General features: G+C 44.4%; 2 protein-coding genes across 31 annotated transcripts in view; one reads left to right on the top strand and one right to left on the bottom strand.

Moving 5' to 3' along the window:
• Nucleotides 1-24,135, bottom strand: part of Pigl (phosphatidylinositol glycan anchor biosynthesis class L) — a 58,760-nt gene extending 34,625 nt beyond the window's left edge. For 4 of the 9 annotated variants that reach the window (XR_005090436.1, XM_037201362.1, XM_037201363.1 and 1 more), the window contains exons 1-2: nt 23,671-24,135; nt 9,976-10,075 (exon numbers count right to left, since the gene is read on the bottom strand). Coding sequence is in view for 7 of the 9 variants with exons in the window: in XM_037201362.1 (XP_037057257.1) it covers nt 9,976-10,075; nt 23,671-24,079 (509 nt within the window). In the remaining 2 variants the exon portion in view is untranslated. Of the gene's footprint in view, nt 1-9,975; nt 10,076-14,098; nt 14,299-22,882; nt 23,238-23,670 lie in introns of those variants that run through there. The other 5 variants (XR_003733113.2, XM_028857120.2, XM_037201364.1 and 2 more) reach the window with 3 other exon arrangements.
• Ncor1 (nuclear receptor corepressor 1) overlaps nt 23,831-26,199 on the top strand; it is a 152,924-nt gene continuing 150,555 nt past the window's right edge. For 15 of the 22 annotated variants that reach the window (XM_028857106.2, XM_028857098.2, XM_028857097.2 and 12 more), the window contains exon 1: nt 25,235-25,298. The gene's annotated coding sequence lies outside the window, so the exon portion shown is untranslated. Of the gene's footprint in view, nt 23,911-24,667; nt 25,005-25,229; nt 25,299-26,199 lie in introns of those variants that run through there. The other 7 variants (XM_028857111.2, XM_028857112.2, XM_028857091.2 and 4 more) reach the window with 4 other exon arrangements.

The following is a 26,199-nucleotide window of genomic DNA, read 5'->3' as shown; positions in this document are numbered from 1 at the left end:
CATCTCTCTAGTCCTAATTTTTCATTTCTAAAAAACAAAATTAATGGACAAATAAAGTATATTTGGCAATAATATAAAAAAATCTAATCAAATTTTTATACTGAGTACATGTTATTAAAAGTATGAAAAATATAAAAGCTGTAAAGAAGAAAGTGTTTTTTTGTTTGGTTTTTTGTTTGGTTTTTTGTTTTCTGAGACAGGGTTTCTCTGTGCAGCCCTGGCTGTTCTGGAACTCACAGACATCCATCTGCCTCTGCCTCCTGAGTGCTGGGATCAAAGGGGTATGTCACCACTGCCCAGCCAGAAAGTATGTATTTTAAAATTCACTATTGTACTTGAACAACTTCCAAGGTTACTAAGTATGCAGAGCAATCTCTGATTATGTTGTCTCAGTTCCTGTTCTATTGCTCTGATAGACACCATGACCACAGCAACTCTTAGGAAAGAAAGCATTTACTGGGGGCTTGCTTAGAGTTGCCGAGGCTAGTCCATTATCATCACAGCAGGGAGCACAGCTGCATGCATGGCACTGGACCAGAAGCTGAAAGCTACATCCTGGTCCACAGGCAGAGAGAGAGAGACAGACAGACAGACAGACAGACAGGGCCTGGCACTTGGGCTTTTGAAACCTTAAAGCCCACCTCAGTGACACACTTCCTCCAATAAGGCCACACCCCCTAATCCTTATAATCCTTTCAAATAGTGCCACTCCCCGGTGACTAAGCATTTAAATACATAGACCTGTGGGGCCATTCCTATCAAGCACCACATGGTTTGTTGATGTCCTACTGAGAGACATTTAGCAACCATTTGCTATTCATACAGTGCTTCGAGGATTGTCACAATACAGTTACAAAGTTACTTCACTGTTGTAATATTTGCAAACTTTCTCTAAATAACCTCTTCCCACCTGCAGTGTTAGCCCGGGGGTGGGGGCTGGGGAGTGGGTGTGGGGGGTGTGGGGGTGTGTGGAGGCAGAAACCTGCAAGGGTAGGAGGCTCCCTGCAAAGACTGGTTTCATAGCAAGTTTCAAGTCAGCTAGGCCTATACAGTGAGACTCAGAAAAAACAAACCAAGGGCTGGCCAGATGGATCAGTGGGTAGAAGCAGTTGTTGCCAAGCCTCATGACCTGAGTTCAACCCCCAAGACCCATACAGAGAAAGGCATCCACATAAGCACCATGACATGTGTCTTCTCTCCTAAATAATTATATATATTTTAAAAGTAAGTACAATCAAAAACATCTTAAATTTTTTTATATTTATTTGCTTATGTGTTTGTATGCATGTGTGGTGGTCACAAGACAACTTTCTACCACATGGGTTCTGGGAATCGACTCAGGTCCTTACGCTTGGCATCAAGTGCCTTTCCGCACCGGGCTATCTTGCCAGCTCCATACTTCCATCAATTTGAAGGGATTTAGAATCACTATGGAAACACATTCCTCCTCTATCTGTGAGAGATGATCTAGGTTAGGGTAACTGAGTTGAGAAGAACTATCTGAAATCTGGGTGGCACCATTCCACGGGCTAGAATCCCAGTCTGAAAGGGGGCATTGGGGCATGCTGGGTGTAAGTACTTACCACCCTCCGCTTCCTGTCTGCAAGTGCAATACGACCCACTAATTCCTGCTCCGACTGCCTTCCCTGACCTCACAGACTGCATGCCCTTAGAAATGTAAGTCAAAAACTAAAAGCAAACCTAAAACAAACCAACCCCTTCGCTGCTTAGGTTGCCTCTGGCAGGTATTTAGTCCCAGCAAGGAGAAAAGGAACACACCAGACTAAACCAGAGTGCTAGATGCAAACCCACGCTTTCTCAAGGCGGTCCCTCCTTGGTCCACCTTACTTTGTACTGACTCCTCTAATCATGTCTCTTCATTTCTCAGAATAACCTAGGTCTAAAGAAATATGAAAGCAGCTTGCGTGTTCCCATGGTGCCTCCCTGTCAGGAGGTCCACTCTGGTCTCCTCCTTCCCTGGTTTCTTTTCTAGGAAACATTGTAGTCCTTTGCTTCCTTTTGGCAGCCAGGAGGGGGGCCCGTCCCCCCCCCCCCCCCCCCCCCGTTTTACCACAGTGTTGAAACTGTGTCTTTGAACCTCAGCCCAGGCCCTCTGTGCATTCGGAGAAAAGGACTTCAGGTTTTATTTTAATCTTACACAATAAGAGGGGGTGAGTACATTCTCTTTTGGTTTCCTACTGAAGGAGGAAGGTTCTGGAATAAGAGGAGCAGGGGTTGAGAGATTTAACAAACAGTCCAGTGGTGCTAGCTCTGCCTCCTGGCTTTTCTTTTCACTATATGATCTGTAGGATTTATTGGAAAACACTTCCAGGAAGTGCTGGCAGGCCAGGCTAATTCATGCTCCTCAATGGACAGTAATTCTGTTTCCTTGTTCAGCTAAATTATTAAAGCCATAGGCTTTTTAATACCACAATGCTGTTAAGATAAGCACTGAGAAAGAGGAAGATGTTTTGATGTGCTGGGCCCCTTAGAATGATGTAGGCTAGTCAATAGGATGGGAAAATAAACAGATTCAGAAAGATGCTCGCAGGGCTGAGGGTATGACTCTGGAAGAGCACCCGCCCAGCATGCGTGAGGCCCCGGGTCCCATCCCAGCACCACAAAACAAGCAAAGGGACAGAAAACAGGCAAGAAACACCAGGCTCTCCTTTAGAACCTTCTACAAGGTTAAAAACAACTGGTAAGTTAAGGATTCACATTTCCATTGAAGAAAACGATGACGCGTTAGGGTTCAGTTGGCTCACATGTGTTCAGTGAGGGCTGACCAATGTAGGCACAATGACTGTCGTCATCAACATCTATTTTCGTATCCTATACTTTGTTTTTCTTTTCTTCAAAATGTAGCCTGATGCTTTTCTTATTCTGGACATTTAATAACATCTATGGAACTGCTTTTTCTTTCTGTATGTGTTTGTTTGTTTGTTTATTTGTTTGAGACAGGGCCTTACTATGTAGCTCTGGAACTCACTATGAAGAATAGGCTGGCCTCGAACTCATAGAGATATGTCTACCTCCACTTCTGTCCTATAAGTGCTGAGATTTAAAGGTATGCATTACCATGCCTGGCTCTCTTTCTGTTTTTGACACAGAGTCTCCCTATGTAGCCCAGGCTAGCATTGAGCCATAGTATAAACTAGGAACTTAAACTCTTCTTGCCTCTACCTCCTAAGTGCTGGAATTATAGGTGTGTACAATTGTGCCCATCTTGAAATATGTATTTTAATAGTATATGACTCATTCAATTAGCAAAACCTATCTTTAAAGGAACTAGGTAAGTAATCATTTAGTTCTCTAATGACTGAGATTATGCCTTATGTCCTCTGTTGCTATGATAAAACATGACCAAAAGCATATTACAGGAAGAAAGGGTTTATTTAGCTCACAGGTCACAGTCCAGCATTGAGGAAAGCCAAGAAACTCAAAACAGTACTCTGGAGGAGGAGCTGAAGCAGAGGCCGTGGGAGTACTGCTTACTGGCTCGCTATGGCTTGCTCAGCCTGCTTTCTTATAGCACCCAGGACCACCAGCCCTGGTACCACCCATGGTCTCACATCAATCACTAATTAAGCTCCACAATTAAGCCTGATGGAGGCAATTCCTCAACTGGGGTTCCTCTTTCCAAATGACTCTAATTGGTGCCATATTAACAAAACCTAGCCAGCATACTCTTCCCTTGAAAACAGTCTTGCCCACAAAGGGTTTATCTGGGTGTGTCCTTCTGGCTAGACTTATCCCTGAAATCAAGCACTGAAACTCAGAGCCACAAGAACGAACAGCTGACCACACACAAGCACCCTAAACCTAGGATGGTCTTTCAAACACACTAACAAAGCGGTGACCTACTTCTAGAAAGTCAGGATCTATTTCATCTCCCGCTGTGTCTTTGAGCCCTACCTAGCATTGCCATTTCTTTCTTCCTTTTTTTTTTTTTTTTTTTTTTTTTTTGGTTTTTCGAGAATTGCCATTTCTTAAATTTCTTAAAACTCCAAACTCTCACTTTCGTTGAGCCCTTGTTTCTCGGTGTGCGACTAAACAAAGCTGTTGAAAGCTGTCTCAGAGTTGGCCTGCAAACGAAGTGATGTGGCCTTCGCAAGTATGGAGCCAGGAGTATGGACTCTGTACTCTGAGCCCGGAAATATACGGGTTCAAGCGTGTACTCTGCAGTCGGATGGCCTCGGTGCAAATGCCAGTTCTTCAGCCTGGCGGCTGAGTGACCGTGAGCAAGTGCCTCAGCCTGACCCTCTCAAATTTTTATCTGTAAAATGGAAAATAATTGGGTCACCTTCAGGATTAAGCAAGATCATGTACTGAGTATATTTCTTGGCTCCGTAGTAAGGGCTTTGTGTCCGCTTATTATCATCACAGCTTACAGGCCCTCTCTAGAAGGAAGCTTCTCTCTTCCCCCTTTCATTTTGCTATGTGCTAGATCTAGAGTCTGATGGAATGAGAAGCTAAGAGGCTTGCATCTGTCTACGGACTAAACTGCACTTTCTCTCGACTCATACTGAGTTCAAGCACTCTCCCCCAGAGTGACTGTATTTGGACATGGCTCTTAGGTAAATAAGGTAAAGTGAGGTCACAAGGGTGAGGTCCTAGTCTTACAGAACTGGAGAGCCCACGTGCCTGCTCCACGTGTGAAGGCACAGTGTGAAGGTGGCCATCTGTAAAGGAGACCTTCACCAGAAACCAGCCCCTTTACTGGGGGAAATAAGTTTCTGTTGTTTAAGCCATCTGTCTGTGGTGTTTTGTTAGGGCAGCCCAGGCAGAATAAAACAGATTTTGATATCCTGAAATAATAACTAAAAATGTGGAAGTGGCTTTGGAGCGTTGGACAAGATAACAGGTAGCAGCTGGATGATCTTTGCTAGTGTGCTAGTTAGTTGTTTTCTTGTCAACTAGGGTCATCTGGGAAGAGAACCCCAATGGAGAAAATGCCGCCATCGGAGGCCTGTGGGCATATCGGTGGGGCATTTTCTTAATGATTGAATGTGGGAGGGTCCAGCAACTGTGGGTGGTGCCACCCGTGGGCAGGTACTACTCCTAATTTGAAATGAACCCTTTTCTCCTTAAGTTGCTTGTGTGTGTGTGTGTGTGTGTGTGTGTGTGTGTGTGTGTGTGTGTGTGTGTTTAATCACAGCAATAGAAAGCAAATTAGGGCAGCTAGAAAAAAACATAGGTTTTTTTTTTGTTTTTTTTTTGTTTCTCGAGACAGGGTTTCTCTGTGTAGCTTTGCGCCTTTCCTGGAACTCGCTCTGTAGCCCTGGTGGGCCTGGAACTCACAGAAATCCACCTGGCTGGGATTAAAGGCATGTGCCACCACCATCCAGCTAAAAAAGATGTAGATTATTTTGAAAGGATGGGCAATAGAAATACGGACGTAAAGGGCTGTTCTGGGGCTGGGGAGATAGACAGTGGATACAGTGCTTGCCATGTACGAGTGGGGACTAGAGTTCAGGGCCTAGAACCCACATCCATGCCAGCTGGGTGTGGCTGTTTGCCCTAATTCTATCGCACGATGTCAACCTCTATATACATATGTACACAGATGAACATGCACATATATGTGTGCCCCAACATATGAGAACACACATCCATTCACACTATAACACATAAGCATGCAAAATAAAAATGCACCAATTTTCCAAAAGAGCTATTCTTGCCTGGTGATCTGAGATTGATCCCTGGGAGCCATGTGGTAGATGGCGAGAACTGACTTCTGCAATGTGTCTTCTGATCTCCACATGAGTATCATGGCATGCATGTCACACACACACACATACACACAATAGCATGAATGTATATCATACATGTGTACATACCATACATAATGAATGTAATTAAAAAGTTAAAGAACAGACCAATAAAAACCTTATTCACAACAATAACAAAAACTAAGATTCCTCTACAGAAACAGCAAGAATGCTTTCACTCCTGGATGGAGAGAGCTGCGGGGCTGGGGAGGAGCCGAGGAGGCAGCGTTTGCTGAGTAGCACAAGGCTCAGGTTTGGTCTCCAGCACAGGAAAAAAAGCTTTCGAAGCAACTAAATTAAAAAAAAAAAAAAAATTGCAAGTCATATTCTTTGACCTACCAGTTGATTATTGGGTAATTTTCTAATGGTTTAAAGATTTAATAATGCATCTCAAAACTGCAAATCATTAGAAAAATCTAAATAGCAGGAAAATATTAAATAAATTATGGTAGATCTTGCCTAGGCTGGCTTTAAACTCATGATTCTCCTTGTTCAGCTGGTATTATAGGAGTGTACCACCATGCCCAGTTAATTATGTTTTTTTTTTTTTCCCAGACGGGTTTTTTTTTTTTTTTTTTTTTTCCAAGATGGGGTTTCTCTGTGTAGCCTTGGCTGTCCTGGAATTCGCTCTGTAGTCTAGGCTAGCCTTGAACTCAGAGATCTTTCTGCCTCTGCCTCAAGAGTGCTGGGATTAAAGGCATGTGCCGTCTCACCTGGCCTAATTATGGTACCTTTATGGTAAAATTTTCACAACCACTGAAGAGTTTTTGATGCTGTTGCTGAGCTATCCTGGACTCATTTTGTTTCTGGATAACTTTGTGGGGGAGAGACCCTCCTATTGAAACTATCTAAAACAGTCCCAGCAGACCAAACATTCATTTGTAATCTATTTTGTTCCTGTGTCCAGAGCGGTCACACCCTTTCCTCAGCCAATAATATTCATGTTCTAATCTTCTACGATCAAGAAACAAGCTGCCCCCACCCTAACCCCAAACAAATTGAGATCAAGTTTGTTGAGATGATGTAGAAAAGAAAGATAAACAAGTGATAAAGATGATGGGTCCCTTCCTGGTGTAGGGACTGGAGAGCTCTTTACTTGGCAGGTCTTCCTGCTCCTTGGCGAAGTGTATATCTAGAATCTTTACAAGAGGAGCACTTCTTAGACAAGTGAGTCATGTCTTCCTCCTCTGTATGTTCCAAAATATGAAGTCGGCTATGTTTGTAAAGTCATCCATTCACCTTCCACACCGGTTGGTGCTCCCTGCCAATGCTAAACAGGGTGAGCTCCTGGCCAGTGAGCATTGGGAAAAAGTGAGATAGAGACTCTAGAAGAGATACAATCCCTTCATCTACCACTTCTGTTCTCTACAAATGGCAGAGCAGGGCCAGTGAGACCCCTGGCTCAGAGGGTGATGACACTTGCCACCAAGCCTGATGACATCTGAGTTCCATCCTTAGAACCCACATGATGGAAGGAGAGATCCAATTCCCACAAATTGTCCTCTGACGCACTTGCGTGTGTGTGCGCGCGTATGTGCACACACACTCTAAATAAATGTAATTAAAAACCAGCAGAGAAAATATTAAATACATGTATGTTTATGTGTGTACATATTATATATAAACACAGTTTAAATTTTTAAAAATTCATATTTATCTTTGTGTATGTTTGTGTCAAAGGATGACATACAGGAATCAGTTCCCTATTTCTACCACATGGGTCTTGGGGATTAAACTCAGGTTGCCCAGTTTGACAGCAGGTGCCTTTATTCCCTGATCCACTTAAACATTTTTTTTTTTTTTTTTTGAAATAGGGTCTTATTCTGTCATTCTGTTGGTCTAGGCTGGCCTTGAACTCATGGCACTATTCCTATCTCAGCCTTCCTAGAGGCAAAATATTTTAAGAAACATTTGAAAAAGTTAGGAACTGGGTACAGCAGCACACACCATTAATTCCTGCACTAGGGAGGCAGAGGCAGGTGGATCTCTGTGAGTTCAAAGCCAGCCTGGTGTACACAGTGAGTTCTAAGATAGCCAGGGCTACCTAGTAAGACCTTACCTCAAAAATAAATAAATAAAGCCCAAGCATAAACCCCAGTATGTGAACACACTGATGAGAGATCTTTTAAGCATCCAAACTGTGAAATTCATGAAACCAATTGGTATAGTGCAAAGTTTTTTTTTTTTTTTTATTTATTTTTTTTTTTTTTTAAATTTTATGTGCATTGGTATTTTGCTATAGGCGTCAGGTCCTCTGGAACTGGAATTACAGATAGTTATGAGCTACTATGTGGGTGCTGGGAATTGAACCACTGAGCCATCTCTCCAACCCCAGTGCAAGGTTATTTGTTTGTTTGTTTGTTTGTTTGTTTTTGATTTTCGAGACAGGGTTTCTCTGTGTAGCTTTGTGTCTTTCCTGGAATTCACTTTGTAGCCCAGGCTGGCCTTGAACTCACAGAGATCCACCTGCCTCTGCCTCCAGAGTGTTGGGATTAAAGGCGTGTGCCACCATCACCTGGCGACTTCGGTTTTTTTTTTAGAAGTATAACTATTTATTTGTAACAAAGGAGTTTGTGTACAGTGTTGAAAATCTACAACTTCTTGTTAAATTCACATTTGCACTTCACCTTTAAAAACAAACATTAATAATCATTATTTTATACAGATATAGATATGTAAATACAACATCGGGTTCAGTGGTCCTTCAGCATTTTCCACTTAAATGTTTTGTTTTTTTTTTTGGAACGTAAAAACAGGTTATAATTCTAAAGTCCAGAGTTATCTGAAACTGGAAAATATTTTCTCTGTAGAAAATAGTAAAAATGGTAACATTTCCCAATAAGCCCTTTTAAGTCAAATAATTATAAATATACATATTTATTATACATATAAATATTGATTAGGTTCTGGGATACAGAAGAAATCTATCTTCATCTGTTCATAGAGCTATATTTTACTTAAGTTGTGTAAGTGAGATTCCTATTCATCTTCCCCTTCACTGTTTGAGTTACAGCAGACATTTTTCTATAGGCTAATCTATAATCTAAAAAGCTTAGCCTCCCCTCCTGAAAATACGGCTAGCATATCCTTTCATCAGCTTTCATCAGCTTGATACTAATTTGATAATAATACAAATTCTTATCCTAATAGTGAAATGTTTCACTAAAGCTTGCCCAGTTACTGGGCAAACCCAAAACTTATTATAAGCCACAGTCATTCTAGGGTCCTCCCTACTAGGTAGCCTCCCTAGCTCTGTGGGTTGCAGTCTGGTTATCCTTTGCTTTATATCTAGTATTCACTTATGCTCTTAAGTATATACCATGTTTGTCCTGAGTCTGGGTTACCTCACTCAGGATAATATTTTCTAGTTTCATCCATTTGACCTGGCAACTTCTTAACAATATTAAAAAAAGAAAATGAGTAATTATGGTTATGTTGTTGGAAAACAAGACGGTCAGGATAGGATAAAAAAATTCAGTTGTAAAAATGAAGGATTTTTAAGTAAAACCCTGAAATACTTTTTATTGTAATCATCAGTATACATTCCTGATTCTTCCATCTCTTTAAAAGATAGATGTCGCCGGGTGGTGGTGGTGGTGGTGGCGAGGCGGTGGTGGCAGTGGTGCACGACTTTAATCCCAGCACTTGGGAGACAGAGGCAGGCGGATCTCTGTGAGTTCGAGGACAGCCTGGTCTCCAAAGCGAGTTCCAGGAAAGGTGCAAAGCTACACAGAGAAACCCTGTCTCGAAAAACCAAAACAAACAAACAAACGTAGATGTCCTAGTTCTGCCCATTCCCGAGGTCAGGTAACAATGAGAAATATTGACAGCACAGAAATGAACTAACACTGTGCAGCTAAGAGTCTCTACATGTTTCCCCTGCGAAGAACAACCAAGCCTTGGAGAAACTGCTGCTTCCAGGCCTGGGACAGAAAACTTATGAGAGGTACAGGAGGCTGGAGATGGAGTTGGGCTGGTAAAGGACTCAGCATGTGCAAACTCCTGGGTTTGATCCAAACAGCACATAACTATCACCCCAGCTTTGTTGTGACCCTGTCTGAAAAACCAACCAAAACCAAACAACAGCAAAAGTAAAGCAGACCTCTGAAATAAGGATTTACACTCACGTTAGGTCTGTGTCTCTTCAGTGTACCAATACATATTTATTGCCAACTGACTTCTCCATTATGAAAGGACAAATTACCTGTTGTCGATAATCGTTACATTTGGGGGTGGAATCCCCAAAACATCACAGCTCTGCAAAAGTTCTTTCTTTCGAATCTCTCCTTGATTGTAGTAATTTCCTGAGGAAACAGATATAATGGTACTTTAACAGTAGAGGCCTGTCGGCTCACTCATTCTTAACCTAGCTTGTTCCCTAGGTGATTTAAACAGTCTGAAAAAGCCATGACCATGATAGGAAGTTGAAGAAAATAGAACATTTAATGTGAAGGCAGTCCTGGCCGCAGATGACTAGCAGAATACATGGTAGCACCACCATTTACAATGCTGATGTATCTATTTATGTATGCATGATCAGGGAAGTTAAACAAACCATACACGCAACTGTTTTCAGCTCTCTGACTTGTAGCATGCTGATAATGACCAAGTCACCAGGTTTCTCGGAAGGTTACTTAGTTTACATTAAAGCACTCAATTAAGCAGGGTTTGCTTTCTTTCCCTTTACCAGCTTTGTTTGAGTCAGGACATTGATGTGTAGTCCTGGCTGGCCTAACATTTATTATGATCAATTTTTATTAAAAATTGTATTTTGAAGAGAAAAGGTCCAAATTTCTACCATCATAGAATGAGGGGATACAGTCCTGTCAACACAGGTGTACCCAGAATAACTGAACTACAATCAAATACTTAAGACAATAAGGATTCAATAAAGACTTTCATATATACTATTGGAGGACAAATGGAAATAGTGAAGTGATTGACAGGTCAAATACAGCAAGAATGATTACTCATTCTCAGACTTCCAGCACTTGGGAAGCTGAGGACTATATAACGAGTATCAGGTCAGCCTTAGCTAAAAAGAAAAGAAAGTAAAAGAAAGAAAGAAAATAACTAGAATTTAAAAAATAAGCAAGCCCGGGCGGTGGTGGCGCACGCCTTTAATCCCAGCACTCGGGAGGCAGAGCCAGGTGGATCTCTGTGAGTTCGAGGACAGCCTGGGCTACCAAGTGAGCTCCAGGAAAGGCGCAAAGCTACACAGAGAAACGCTGTCTTGGAAAACCAAAAAAGAAAAAAGCAAAAGACTAAATTTTCCAAAGAAATAATAAATGGCCAACAAGCACTTGTTGTGAAAAGTGAAAAGACACTTATCGCCACTAGTTATTAGGAAAATATCAATAGAGTATCACTTAATACCAATTAGGATGGGTTATTTTCCAAAATGTAAAATTGTAAGTGTTGATGAGGATGAAATAAAAGCTGGGACTCTAGTGCATTGCTGGAGGGAACACAGAACAGGACAACTGCTATAGAAAAGTGTCTTAGGGTTTCTATTGCTGCACTGAAACACCATGACCAAAAAGCAACTTGGGGAGGAAAGGGTTTATTTTGCTCACACTTCCACATCACTGTTCATCATGGAAGGAAGTCAGGACAGGAACTCAAACAGGGTAGGAATGTGGAGGCAGGAGCTGATGCAGAAGGAAGATATGGAGGGATGCTGTTTACTGGCTTGCTTCTCACGACTTGCTCAGTCTGGTTTGTTTGTTTGTTTGTTTGTTTTTTTATAGAATCCAGAACCACTAGCCCAGGGATGGCACCACCCACAGTGATCTGGGCCCTCCCCTATTAATCACTAATTAAGAAAGTGCCTTACAGCTGGATCTTATGGAGGCATTTTCTCAATTTTGGCTCCTTCCTCTCTGATTCCTGTAGCTTGTGTCAAGTTGACATAAAACCAGCCAGTACAAAAAGTGTGTCAATTATTCAGAAATTTATTTAGTTACTTTTTTTGTTTATGAGACATGGTCTCATTATGTAGTCCGACTGGCCTAGAACTTGCTATGAAGATCAAACTGGGTCCACCTGCTTCTGTTGGGACTAAAGTCATGAACCAGCATGCCTAGCCTTTTCAGAAATTTAAACACTGTATCACAATGTGACTCAACAGTTACATTCACAAGAACATACTTTAAAGAATTAGAAACAGTCATGCCAATAGATACTTGTACATCAATGTTGTTCACAACAGCCAGAATGTAAAAATCTAAGTGAGCAGCATCAACAGAGGAATTAATAAAAAAAAAAAATGATACCTACATAGAACAAAAACATTACTCAGCCATGGAAACAAATGAAGTGGAGCTGGGATATACAGTTCAGTGGTTGAGTACTTGCCTAGCATGTGTGAGGGCCTGGGGTCAATCCCCAGTACTGTGACTCCTGCCTCCCCCAGCAAATAGGAATAAAGTAGATGAGCATGGTGGCCTAGGCCATAATTCCAGTATTCTGGGGCTAAGACAGGGGGATTGTGAATTTGAGGCTCTTGAGCCACATACTGCATTTGGGGCCACCCTGGGCTACATGGTGAGATCCTGATACAAACATAACAATGTTCTAAATCATGCTACAATATTGATGAGCTTTAAAAAATATTAAGGTAATATAAGCTGTGTATAAAATAATAATGACTGCATGATTCTATTTATGTAAGGCACCTAAGCAGGCAAACCCACTGAAAGCGAAGTAGAATTGTAGTTACAGAGGCTAGAGGAAGGAAGGAAGGGGGAGTTATTGCTCAATGGGTTATACAGTTTCTCTTTGGAATGATGAAACAGGTGATAGTTACAAAACCTTGTGCAGGTACTTGCTACTGCTGAATCCGACATTTAAGACTGTTCAAAATAGTGAGTTTTATGTCATAAATATTTATGACACGAATGCAGAAACAGTGAAAACAGAAACCAGAGTTTCACTCAATAAAACTCCTCCAGGGGACTGGTGATGTGGCTCAGCAGGTAAAGGGCCTTGATGCCCAGCCAGATATCCTGAGTTCGAACATCAAGACTCGAGATGGAAGGAGAGAATAGAGTCTGTTAACCTCCATATGGCATGCACAGGCCCATACACATACATACATGCACTAAATAAATTTGATAAAAATTTTTAAAAATCTTGTGAGTTATTATAAAAATATAAATTGTGTCTTTAAATTTGGTAGAACTATTTTTTTTTTAAAGATTTATTTATTTATTATGTATATAGTGTTCTGTTTGCATGTATCTCTGCAGGCCAGAAGAGGGAGCCAGATCTTATTACAGATGGTTGTGAGCTACCATATAGGTGCTGGGAATTGAACTCAGGACCTCTGGAAGAGCAGCTAGTGTTCTTAGCCTCTGAGCCATCTCTCCAGGCCCTGGTAGAACTATTATAAATTTTTAAAAATGTGTGTGTGTGTGTGTGTGTGTGTGTGTGTGTGTGTGTGTGTTTCTCCAATGCCTGAGAGGCCAGAAGAGGGTGTCAGAGCTGGAGTTACATGGTTTTGAGCCACCTGACATGGGTCCAGAGTACAACTCAGGTCCTCTGGAAGAGAAGCAAGTGCTCTTAACCACTGAGTCATCTCTCCAGCCCCTAAAAGGAGCACCAAGCACACATCCACTCAGCTAAGATCAGGAAGCACCAAGCACACATCCACTCAGCTAAGATCAGGAAGCACCAAGCACACATCCACTCAGCTAAGATCAGCAAGCACTTCCATATGTCACATTATCACTAGCCAATCTGCCATACTTGTAAGTGCTGTGGCTTTCCCCCACTCCCAAAGGTTGGGCTGTATTTGAATTTTATTCACAGAAATACTAATTTAGTTAGTTCCTCTGACCTGTAACTTACAGGTGGCCATTAACAAAGCCGAGCAGGCTGAGGGACCTTTTCTCATGATAACTGGCATATGTGTCTCAGATGGAAGGAGAACAGTGTCTGCTCACTGAAGTCAAGTTATAAAAAGTGTTTCCAACACCAAGCTCTTCAAGGTTCCTGATGTTTTGTTGAGCACATCCATTCAACACTTCTAACAGAGTAATCAGGGTAGTGCTGCTGTCTTTTTTCTACACCTGAATCTTTACATGGCGCCCAGGTAATGCTCGTCACCTTAGAACTTCCCTTTGATCTCTGAAATGATCTCTTCTTCAGCACTGCATTGGCATTTCTTTTATAGCTTCCTATTTTACACTTACAACTCCAGTTCAGGGGTAGGGGATCTGGCTCAGTTGGAGTGCTTAGCTAGCCAGCATGCCCTGGGGCTGACCCCCCCCCCCACTTCCCCACCTTCTTACTCCCCCTCCCTCCTTCCCCAGACCTGGGGAAGGATCAGAAGGATCAGAAGCTTAGGGCCATCTTCAACTATATCGTGGGTTTGAGGCCAGCCTGGGTTATATGAGACCTTGTATCAACACAAAAACAAACAGGCACACACCTACCACACAGACACGAAACAAAACTACTTCCCCAAATCTAATTCAGCAGGGGATGCAGCTCAGTACGGAGACACCAGGCTCAGTCTTCAGTACTGTAAAAACAAAACAACAAAACACTCCAACTAAGTAAATAACCAGCAAGACAGCTGCCCAGACTGCCCTAATTCCTGACCTCAAGTGACTCCTCGTGCTTCAGTTTTCCAAGCAGCTGGAACTATAGGTATGTGTCACCAAGTCCAGCTAAGACCAGCATTTTCCCTCCCTCCCCCTCTCCCTCCCTCCCTTCCTCTTCTTTGTCTTTTTGTCTTTCTGAGATAAGGTCTCCTGTAGCCCAGGCTGCCCTTGAACTAGCTATGCAGCCAAGGATGTCCTTGATCTCCTGGACCTCCTGCTTCTACTTCCCAAATGCTGGGATTACCAGCAGGTACTGGCTTCACAACAGCATTTTTACAAGCATGTATACACAGTGTAGCTTTAAAATAGGGCTGTGGGGGCCAGTGAGAGAGCTCACTGGGTAAGGGCAGCTCCTGTAGCCTGACAACTTGAGTTTGATCATAGGTTCCACATGGTGGAAGGAGAGAATTGACTTTTGCAAGTTGTCCTCTGACCTCCACAAGTATTTTGGTGCGTGCGAGCGCGTGCGCACACACACATGAACACAAAACAAATGTTAAAAAAAATAAAATAGGGGCTGTATATAGGAATATCTGGCATACAATGTCTAAAGTAATTATAAGGAAAAGGTAAGTAAACATACATTTTTAATGTATAAAGTTCTAGTAAGGGGCTGGAGAGATGGCTCAGTGGTTAAGAGCACTTACTACTCTTGTAGATTACCTGGATCTAGTTTCCAGCACCCATATGGCACTTTATAACTGCCTGTAACGCCAGTGCCAGGGGATTTGATGCCCTCTTCTGACCTCTGCAGGCAGCAGGCATGTATGTGGAACACTTACATACATGTAGGAAAACTTATTCATACACATAAAAAAGTCTTGAATTCTAATAAATAATCTAGTGGTCAACTCCTCAGCACAAGTGTTTATGAAGGGGCATGTCTTTCTGTTAGTTACTGGGTAGCTTTGTACCCTGTGGAATATTCCTTTACACTGTGTGAATATGTCATTGTGATTGGTTTAATAATGAAACTGATTGGCCTATAGCTAGGCAGGATAAGGTTAGGCAGGAGAACTAGACTAAGAAAATGCTGGGAAGAAGAAGGTGAGGAGTCTCAGGGTTGTGAGGAGACACAAAAAGAAGGAAGATAAATGTGCCATGCTGAAAGAAGGTACTGCCACATGGCAGAGGATAGATAAGAAATACGGGTTAATTTAAGTTGTAAGAGCTAGTTAGTAACAAGCCCGAGCTATTGGCCAAGCATTTATAATTAATGATAAGTCTCTGTGTGGTTATTTGGGAACTGGCTGGCAGGACAGAGCAGTTTGCCTATAGTGCTCTTTGGTTGTTACAATCATATGGTAACCATTTCAACTTGTTGTAATGAAGCTATTTCTTCTTGGGCCTCTGTAGACTATAGAATGGAGGTAGTGAGCTACATCGAGTCATGGCAACAAAATAAGCAAAACAATAATGATAATTAGGTCTGAGGTAAAGTAACTTAACATTCCTTGCAGAAGGCAGGGAGTGTCAGGAGACTATCACTTGAGATTCTAGCTGCTATGCCTTCCTATCCCTAGCTGCACATGGTTCTATGCCCAGGTGTCCCTCTCTAGCCCCCATCACACAGGAGGCAGAAGGTTGAAAGCAGTCACCGTTTCTGGGATAGGACTTTTTGGTGATGCATTTGCCTTTGAGTCGTCTATGCTTCTATAAGTAACTTCGGTGAACTCACTGGTTCATCACCTAGACTTGGAAAGAATCATTTCTTTGGTCTGTTGGTCTGGGGTCAATATTTATGTCTCCCCAGGAGAATTATGGAACATAGCTTAAACTTGAAAGAAAATAAAAACTATGTATGTAGACATCAGTAAATATTGTTAAATTTTACCAGTGGGGTGTAACGTGTGTGTGTGTGTGTGTGTGTGTGTGTGTGTGTGTGTGTGTGTTGGACATGCTTGTGCTCATGTGTGGTTGTAGGAGGAGGCCAGAGGTTGATGTTGAGTTTCTATCACTCTCCACCTTATCTTCTTTTTTGAACCAGGGTTTCTCACTGAACCTGGAGCTCCCCGTGGGTGAGGCTGGCCGGCCAAAGAGCTCTAGGGACCTAACTTCCTTGCTCCCATCCATAACCTCAGTGCAGAGTATATAGATGTGTGCCCAGCTTTTATGTGGCTGCTGGGGATCTGAACTCAGGCTCTTGTGCTTACCCATGAGTGGCCATCTCCCTAGCCTATGGAATCACATTCTCAAGTTTTTCCAGCTCACATAAAAAAAATTGTTTAATTTTATTTTATGTGCATTGGTGTGAGGGTGTCTGATCCTCTGGAACTGGAGTTACAGATAGTTGTGAACTACCATGTGGGTGCTGGGAATTGAACCCAGGTCCTCTGCTAGAGCAGCAAATGCACTTACTTGGTAAGCCATCCTTCCATGCCCAATTTATTCCATTCTTCATTATAATACGATCAATACTTGAGATTTTTTTTTTTTTAAAGAAACTTCAAATGCACTGGGTTAGAAGAACAGGTTAAACTGTCACTTTCTCTCCCTCCCTCATCCCTTAAAGACAAGGTCTTGAGGGCTGGAGAGATGGCTCAGCAGTTAAGAGCACTGGCTACTCTTCCAGAGGACCAGGGTTCAATTCTCAGCACCCACATGGCAGCTCACAACTGTCCGTAGCTCCAGTTCCAGGAGATCTGATGCCTTTATACCAATGCTCATAAAATAAAAGTTAAATAAATTAAAAAAAAAGACAAGATCTTACATAACCCAAGCTGGTCTTAAATCACTGTGTATGAGGATAACCTTGAACTCCTGACCCGTCTGCCTCTACCTCTGTAGTCCCTGGATTACAGGTATGTGCCATCACATTGGGGCTTAGACCGCCCCTCTTTGAGGCTGAATTCAAATGTTCCTCAAGAAGGAATACTGTGAAGACTTGTTCGTGACTAAAAAGGAATTATTTAAAATAACCCAGTAAGCTTTATTTTAGGAACTATGGTGAATCAGATGTCTGATGAAACTCTCTGAGCATATCTGACCATGTGAGATAAATGGCAAACACGTTTGGGAATATAAGCCTGACGTAGCAGGAAAGTAAGGGCTATATCTGAAGGACGGAGGAAACAGAAATAGCATGAATCCCGAGGGATTACATAACAGACCCAGGACACTTAGAGAGCATCCGTGCAGCCTTGCTCTGAAGTCAGGGTCAGAGCTGCTCAGCAAATGAGGGGACGTCTAGACAAAGGAAGGACCTTCAGAAGCCTACACCTTCAGTGGATGAGAAAACCAACCCAGATGCCCACCCTAGACTGAGGTGCTCAGACTTGATTTGAGTAGACGGCAGAGGAAAAACATTACCCTCCACCCCCCGCCCCCAGATTTCTTCAACTCCCACTCAACTTTCCTTGGTGTGAGTGAATCAACATCTCTAGCCCACATGAATTCCTAGGAGCTTGATGCTTCCTATCAGCAGATGGCATCTACTTCTCTCCTTGGACCTGGACGAGACGTGTGGCTACTTCCACAAGGAAAATGTAACAGAAGTGATACTGCAGGATTTCTAAAGCTGGTCAGGAAAGACAGCGTGGCTATCTTTAGATTCTCTCTCAGGACACCTGCCTGGGAACCCAGCCACCGGGGTGTAACGAAGCAGAAAGCCTTTTGTATACATCACATATGGATGTTCTAATTGAAATTGCTAGCTGAGTCCCTAGCATCCAGACATGCAAGAAGAAGAAAATCTTAAGGTGACTGCAATTCCCAGTTTGGAGGCTCTCAACTGAGGTTTTCATTATCGTGGACTAGAGATACTGTGCTATGTCTGTACATGAGACAGTTGGGGTTGGACCCTCAACTTGCACTACGTCTCTGGCCTGAAAAAATAAAAAAAAATCAAGCTCAAAATTTGGAGTGAGTGGAGGCAGGCAATGGCTTTAGATCAGCAGGGGCTGGGGAGGTGGCTCTGTGGATAAGGGTGCTTGCTGTTCAAGCGCAAGGACCTGGGTTTGAATCCCTACCACCCACATACGAAATTCACAGGGCCACTCTGCCTGCAATCCTAGGGCTGTGGAGGGGTGGAGGCAGGAGGTTTGCTAAGGCTTGGCGGCTGTCAGCCTACCTCTAGGTTCAGTGAGAGAACTTGTCTCAAGAGTTATAAAACAGAATACTCAATGTCCTCCTCTGGCCTCTGCGTGAGCATATCAGCACACACATGGGTACACACTACTTACACATACACCACCCACCCCCGCACATACAAAGTAAATATTAGAAAAAGTGAACCAAGCAGGGCGGTGGTGGTGCACGCCTTTGATCGCAGCACAGAGGCAGGTGGATCTCTGTGAGTTTGAGGCCAGCCTGGTCTACAGAGCGAGTTCCAGGAAAGCCAGAGCTGTTACACAGAGAAACTCTGCTTTGAAAAACCAAAAGAAAAAAAAGTGAACTATTAATCTGTTACCACAAATATGGTCCTAAGACATGTGTGCACATACATATAAAAATCACAAAAAGCACATGTAGAAACCCAGGATAAATTGTAAGAACAAAGAACAGACTCAGACATACAATTACTGAAATTGGGAGTTATTAGGTCTATTTAATTGAGTAAAAAAATAAATGAAGATATCAAGTATGAGAGCATAACAGAGATGATAACATTAACAATAGGAAACTCTAGGCAGGAGAAACAGATTGAAGGACAGAACTGCATAAACACCATCTCAATATGTATGTTTAGGACCTAAATGTAACACCATTAACAGCCAGATATGGTGGTATGTGCCTACAGTCCCAGCCACTCAGGAGGCCAAGCAGAGCAATCACAAGTTTGAGGTTGGCCTGGATAACATTGCAATACTAAATGACTGGGGTGTAGGTCAGTGGTAGAATCCATGCTTAGCATGCTCAACGCCCTGGGCTCCAGCCCAGCACAGAAACCAGAACCAAACAAGACTCTTAACAGATATGAAAGAAGGCCAACATAAATGAGACATCATAAAATGATAGTCAGAAAGACTTTATGTTGTAAATATGTCCTCTTCTGACACTAAGTCAGTGAAATTCGGGGGGGGGAAAATGCCAGTAAACTTTTTTCTTGAATACGACCAACCTCATTCTAAAATGTATTTATTTAGAAGAAGAAAAAAAAGGTCAAAACAAGCAAGCACACCCTGAACAGCAATCAGAGGTTTGATCATATTGAGTAACAGCGCTATAAAAGTTTCAGTCATTTGGCTAGTGAGATGGCTTAGCAGTAAGCCACTGAGCCTGATGACCTGCTGGATCCCTGGGATCCATGTAAAAGTGGAGTAGAGAATCCCTCCACAAGGTTGTCCTCTGACTTTTGCACACATGGCATGGTGTATGCACACCCCCACCACAAACAAAAAATAATGTATTTTTGGAAGTTACAGTACTTAAAACAGAGGGCTGGAGAGATGACTCAGCCTGTTAAGAACTTAATGCTCTTCCACAGGATCTGGGTTTAGTTCCTAGCACTCACATGGAGGCTCACAATCAGCTGTAACTCTAGTTCCAGGCGATCTGAATGCCCCTTCCAGCCTCCATGGGAACCATGCACACAGTGGTACACAGGTATATACACAGACAAAACAAGTATACAAATAAAACTTTTTCAAAACAAAACAAAAAACAGAGGTGGGACCTCAGACTGACTCTAAGAAGAAAATGGAGAATATGTATGCACACACACACACACACACACACACACACACACACACACACATAGTATAAAATCCCATATGCACAATCTGGAGGGAATTGTTGGCTTTCATGATTCCAGTCTTTTCTTTTCTTTTAATAATTTAAATCATGTGCACTGGTATTTTTGCCTGCATGTATGTCTGTGTGAGGGTGTCAGATCCCCTGGAACTGAAGTTACAGATAGCTGTGACTTGTGCTGTGGGTACTGGGAATCAAATCCAGGTCCTCTGGGAGAGCAGCCAGTGCTCTTAATCACTGAGCCATCTCTTCAGCCCTTCAGTCTTTTCTATAAACCATTTCCATACAGCTATTAGAATGAATTGCCTAAAACAGACAGATTATCATTATTATTTATTTTTTGAGACAGAGTCTTTCTATGTAGTCCTAGAAAGCTCTATGTAAACCAGGCTGGCCCTGAACTCAGAAATCCATTTACTCTGCTTCCCATGTGCTGACATTAAAGATGTACTACCCACGCCTTTTACTTTAAGTTCTTATTTTCTTTTTTTCTTCGTTTGTTTCTCTCTTTCCTTTCTTTCTTTCTCTCTTTCTTTCTGTGTAGTCCTGGCTGTCCTAGAATTCACTTTGTCAAACAGGTTGGCCTGGAACTCAACTGCCAGTCTCTGCCTCCCAAGTACTGGGATTAAAGGTGTGAGCCACCACGCCCAGCTTTAATTTTAGTTTTCATTATGTTTATATGTGTGCCATGGGGTGATATGTATATGTGAGTTCAGGTACATGTAGAGGCTAGAGGAGGTGTTGAATCCTTTGGAGCTGGAGAAATAGGCCTTCATAAGCTGGGAACCAAACTCAGGTCCTCCACAAGAGTAACCCCTCTTAACTGCTGAGCCATCTCTCCAGCACCCCTTTTTAAAAATAACGGCTTGGGGCCAGACAGATGGCTCAGTGGGTAAAGGCACTTGCTGCCAAGCCTGATGGCCTGAGTTCAATGCCACGCTCCTGCAGAGTGGGAGAAGGGAACCGACTCCTGGAGGTTGTCTTCTGATGACCATCTGTGAGCCATGGCGTGCAGGTTCCTCTCTCCTGCATAATTAATGATTTATAATATATAAAAAATTAATAGACTAAAAAAAAGTTTGATGAATGAATGTTTCTAGGAATCAGATTAAGATTATTTTATCAACTCATATGGCACACAAAGCAACTGGGCAGCCTGGGTGTAATGGTTTAGAGCCATGTGGAGGCACAGGGCCTTGGCTCCTTCATGTTAAAGTCTTGGTGATTCAATGTCTGTTTGTAAAACAGAAATAATAGTGTTGTCTTATAGGATGGCGGAGGACAGTTAACTGAGTCACCACCACCAAAATAAAACTCTTTTCTCTTGCTTCTCCCTTCTCCTGGAACTGAGGATGTAGTTGGGATAAGCTGTTTGCACAGGTGCAGGATGTAATTGACTTATTTTGTACAGCCTAGAAGGTTCAGCCCTGCTCCCTATAGTCTTCTTTTGAAAGCTCAGATCAAAAGGAAACCTATTTGGAGCCTAAGGAAACAGTCTAAAAAGAGAATTAATGTTCTTAACTTCCTGTGCACTGTGCTTTCTCTATTGCTACAGTTTTCACTATACTGTATTAAACATCACTACTTTCTTGCTCTTTTACTGCAACAGTGACCAATTTAAAATGGCAAGTTGGATTCAGAGGAAATAAAGACATCAATAGAAGTACTAATTGCTAGCTGGTAGGTAGTGCAGGCCTTTAATCTCAGCACTCAGGAGGCAGAGGCAGGTGGATCTCTGTGAGTTTGAGATCATCCTGGTCTACAGAGGGAGTTTCAGGGCAGCCAGGGCTACACAGAGAAACCTTGTCTCGAAAAAACCACCACCAACAAAAAGTACTAACTGCTAAGTGAATGCTTACATCTTTTTTTTTTCATTTTTATTAAGAAATTTTCTACTCACTCCACATACTATCCACAGATTCCCTCCTCCTCCCACCCCCAGCCCTCTTTCCCAAGCCACCCCGCATCCCCCAAATCGAGGTCTCCAATGGGGAGTCAGCAGAGCCCAGCACACTGAGCCTAGGCAGGTCCAAGCCCCTTCCCACTGCACCAAGGCTGTGCTTACATCTTTTATTAGAAAAAGATTTTGGGAGACTGGGTGTCTAGAATGTTTGAGAGCTTGAGCTCAAACCTAAGAACTGGAAAAAAAATCAAAAAGACAAATTGATTTCTGGTTCCCAATTTTTATGTCCTATTGAGAATAATAGAGAAAATATTAAATGTTAATATTAAAGGACATACTGCACCCATACCGTCTTGCAAATACAGGTTTTGATGCAAATCTTGAAACAAATTTGTATATAATTCAATTATAATAACTAGTATAAAATATAAATAGGACAGAGGGCAGGAGAGATGTCTAAGTGGTTTAGGGCACTCTATGCTCTTCCAGAGGACTGGAATTCAGTTCCCAGCACTCAGTAGTTCATAACTGGCTATAGCTTAAGTTCCAGGAACCTGACACTCTCTTCTGGTCTTTGAGGGCACCAGGCTTGCATGTGGTGCACATACATGCATATAGGCAAAACACCCACACACATAAAATAAATCTTAAAAAGTAATAGAGGGTATCAGGAGTTCTTTCTCACTTTTCCTTAATAAACCTGCATTAACTCTGTTTACAAAACAACAACTCTCCTAAGTTCAGGCAATTTCATAAATCAGTCCTGGTGAGAGTCATCTAGAATAAAGTCTAGCATAAATAAAAAGTGGTGCTAAGGGAAAAGGACGTGTAAAATGCGATCTCTGTGAGTGAAAAGTCTTATTTAAAAACGAAGAACTGAATGACACACAGCCACACGGGAAGAGAGGTCACAGGCAATTTTGAAAAGCAACTTTATTGGGGTATAATTTGATATATCATAAAGTTCACCCACTGTTTGTATACAGTTTAAGTTGTGCAGCCATCATCATATTTAGGTGTCATCTTTTTTTTTTTGTATCATAATGCAAATTTTATTTTGAAGAGTCCTCTTTTTTTTTTTTGGAGCTGAGGATCGAAGCTAAACCCCCAACCCTTGAAGAGTCCTCGTGATGAAAACTAGGTGGAGATGAACTCTAACATTAAGTAGTTTCTATCTCTTCATCTGAAGTAACTCTTCCATTCTGACATATTCATTCATCTTTGTAGCGCACATGGATTTCAAAGCAGCAGGAACATCTTTTGCTATTATTAGGAAAGAAACTTGGTGGGTTGGGCAGACACCAAACAGCTCAGATTGTTTGGGACACGATTATATTTGATCCTTCTGTAAATAGATGGTTCCTCAGAATAAAAGGTCAGGCACATCCATCGGCTCACATCTGTAATCCCAGTCCTGGGGAAGCTAGGCTGCAGTGAGACTGTCTTACAAAACCAAACAACAACAGTCGCAGTTCCCAAAGGAACATGGAGGCACTGAATGGAACCAACGATGGGCAACCACTTTTCTACTCCTCAATTTAGCTGGGGAAGGGTGGAATTCGCTCGGGGTTCCACAACCTATCTGTCCCCAGCCTGTGACGAGCACAGAGAAAGGACCTTCGGTGTATTCACTAGGACAGAAAACCTTTCGGGAGGAAGTAATTGAGATCGGTTAGTTCCCTAACCCGACTCCTACCTGTGGAGAAGCAGAGCAAGAACACCGGCTGCTCCAGGCGGGCCAAGCCTAGCACCGTGGGAGCAAAGAACATGGCTTCATCGTCCGGGTGCGCGATCACCAGAAGGGCCCGGCTTCCGGCTCCCGGCAGGCCCGCCTGCTCCGGAGACCTCATTCGTTCCGCCAAGTCCCGAACCCGGAGGAAGCCCCATGTCAGGACAGCCACCGCCACACACAAGAGACCCACCACTTCCATGCCGGGTGAGTGGCAGCGCGCCTGCGCAGTAAGGAAGGCTGGGTGTGGACTCGGGCTCCTGCGGGAAAACCGAACCCGCTGCAACTGCGTTCCGTGGTTAAGCGCTCGGTGGCCTGAGAACGGCGAGATTCGTGGTCTATCGTGGAAACTTCCACCCACACTGCGCCGTCCCATCTTTTACACAGCCACGGCAAAATCCTGTACCCGCCCCAGGGGCGGGGAGGGTTGCACCGAACTCTGTGCGGTCCAGTATCTTTCGTACCGTTCAGTGTGCGTAAAGGGAAGCGTTTCAGAATTATTTTGAGACCGTGTCTCGCTGTGTGTACCCCCGGGCGCCCCTGAACTCGCTAGGTAGACCATTGCTGGTCCCGAATTTGCAATGCCTCTCATTCCTCCGCCTCCTGAGCGGGGATTTCAGGCGTGTCAGAGCACGCCGGCTAAAACGGAAGCCTCTGAAAATAAACTTCAGCATTCGGTAGGGAGAGTTCCCTTTTCGCTTCAACTCGTTTTCTAACCCACTTCTTAGGACCCAAGTCTTCGTATCAACGGCCCGTTATCCGGATGAAAGTTTTCCGAAGCGGGTCACACTTGTTTTTGTTTTTTTTCCCCCCCTCGGATGGCGGCTTTGCGAGAGGCAGAGTAAAGCGGCTATAAGGCAACGTCATTTCACTAGAAGGGTGAGGCGGAGAGAGTGCGGTCAGGAGGCCCTCACATTCTCTTAAGAGGTGGCGATTAAGGAAGCGACACGGCGGCGGCGGAGGCCTGGCCCGCCATTCCGGTGAAGACTCGGTGTGACCCTTAACGAGCACCCCAGCCACGTGGGCTCGGGGTTCTGGCTCCGGCGCACGAACCGCCCGGGCGGTGCGCAGGGGTCGCCGGACGCCGCCGGGTCCTTTTCCCACGCCCGAGGGGGTTGGTGGGGGGAGGAAAGGCCCCAGGCGCGCGGGAGTGGCCGGCTAGCGCTGGCGCTCCGGGCCGGCTGCGCGATGGCTGCCGCGGCGCGTCGGGCCCCAGGCGCTGCTGCCGGAGCGGGTGCGAGTGTGAGCGGCCCCTGGAAAGGCACCGGCGCGGCACCCACGTCCCAGGAAGCGAGGCCGAGGTAAGAACGGCGCTCCGCCCGGGGAGGGAGTCGTCTCCTCAACCCTCCGGAAGGAGGAGGAGCCCGCGTCGGAGCCGCCTCAGCGCGGCCGCCGGGCCCGAGGGGGAGGAGGGAGAGGGGTTGAGGCAAGATGGCGGCTAAGGTGGCGAAGCTGCGGCGGCGGCGGCGGCCGGAGTGAGCAGCGTCCAGCTCGCCGCGCCGGGCGAGGGCCGGGCGGAGGGCCGCGCGCCGGGGCCGCGCCCCGCTCGCCGGGCCGTGGGGGGCGCGCCGGCTCCCACGCTCCGCCAGCTCCCGGTGAGTAGGCCCGGTGCCTGCAGCCCCGGCCTCGGGGCCCTGCTCGCCCCGGAGCATCCGAGGGCTCCTTAGGGCGCCGGTGCCGGAGGCGGCTTCACGGCCGGGCCAGGGGGCGTCGGGAACCGCACAGGATTGGGACGCGTCCGAGCCGCCGGTTTCCTTGGCTCTTCGGCCAGCCAGGGGCGAGTCGGGCGCGGCGGGGAGTTGAGGCTAGGCGAGTGGAGGCTGCTGGAGTTCGGAGGAAGAATGGCCTTAGGCGGGCGGACGCCGGCCGGAGGTCTCTGCCCCGTGGGGAAGGGGTGTGCGGTGCCTGCCGGGGCTGGCGGCGGGCGTGCGGGGCTGGAGGGCTCCGGGTGGGGCCGGCGCAGGTGACCCGCCTAGGCCCACTCCGAGGGAGAGGTAGTGGCTGTCTGGCGAGTGTGGAAGGGGTTAAGGAGGGTGACAGCGATGGACAAGTGTGCGAAGAGCAAACTAGTTCACCTTTCTAACTGGCCCACTTGAGGTCTAATGGCGAAGGGTTGGCAGTGGTGCGGATGCCGAGCAGCACCCTCTGCCTCCTGCCGTTTGTTATTGGTGTTCTCTTGTGCCAAGTGGGAGAGTGCACCCCTTTTTTTTTTATGGCGCGCGGGGGGGGGGGGAATACAACGACGGCCGGGATTTGAGAAACTAATTGAGAAAGCAACCTTAACGGGAAGGACACTTATGTTCTTAGAATTAGTGTAGATCAGGAATAGTCATGTATGAAAAGGAGTGGATGGGAATAAATGATATTTACGAGAAGTCTTTGCCGGGTTGTATGCCACGGTGCCTGTTCAGCAGAGTTAACATCGGAGAGTAGCGTTATGGGTAATTTTAATCTTTGGGATTAGTATATTCACCTGCATCAGATTTGCTACCCTCA

This window comes from Peromyscus leucopus, chromosome 8b (assembly GCF_004664715.2).
Source record: "Peromyscus leucopus breed LL Stock chromosome 8b, UCI_PerLeu_2.1, whole genome shotgun sequence".
NCBI classification, from domain to species: Eukaryota; Metazoa; Chordata; class Mammalia; order Rodentia; family Cricetidae; genus Peromyscus; species Peromyscus leucopus.
The sequence above is the reverse complement of the archived record's forward strand: the minus strand, read 5'-3'. Positions and strand labels throughout refer to the sequence as shown.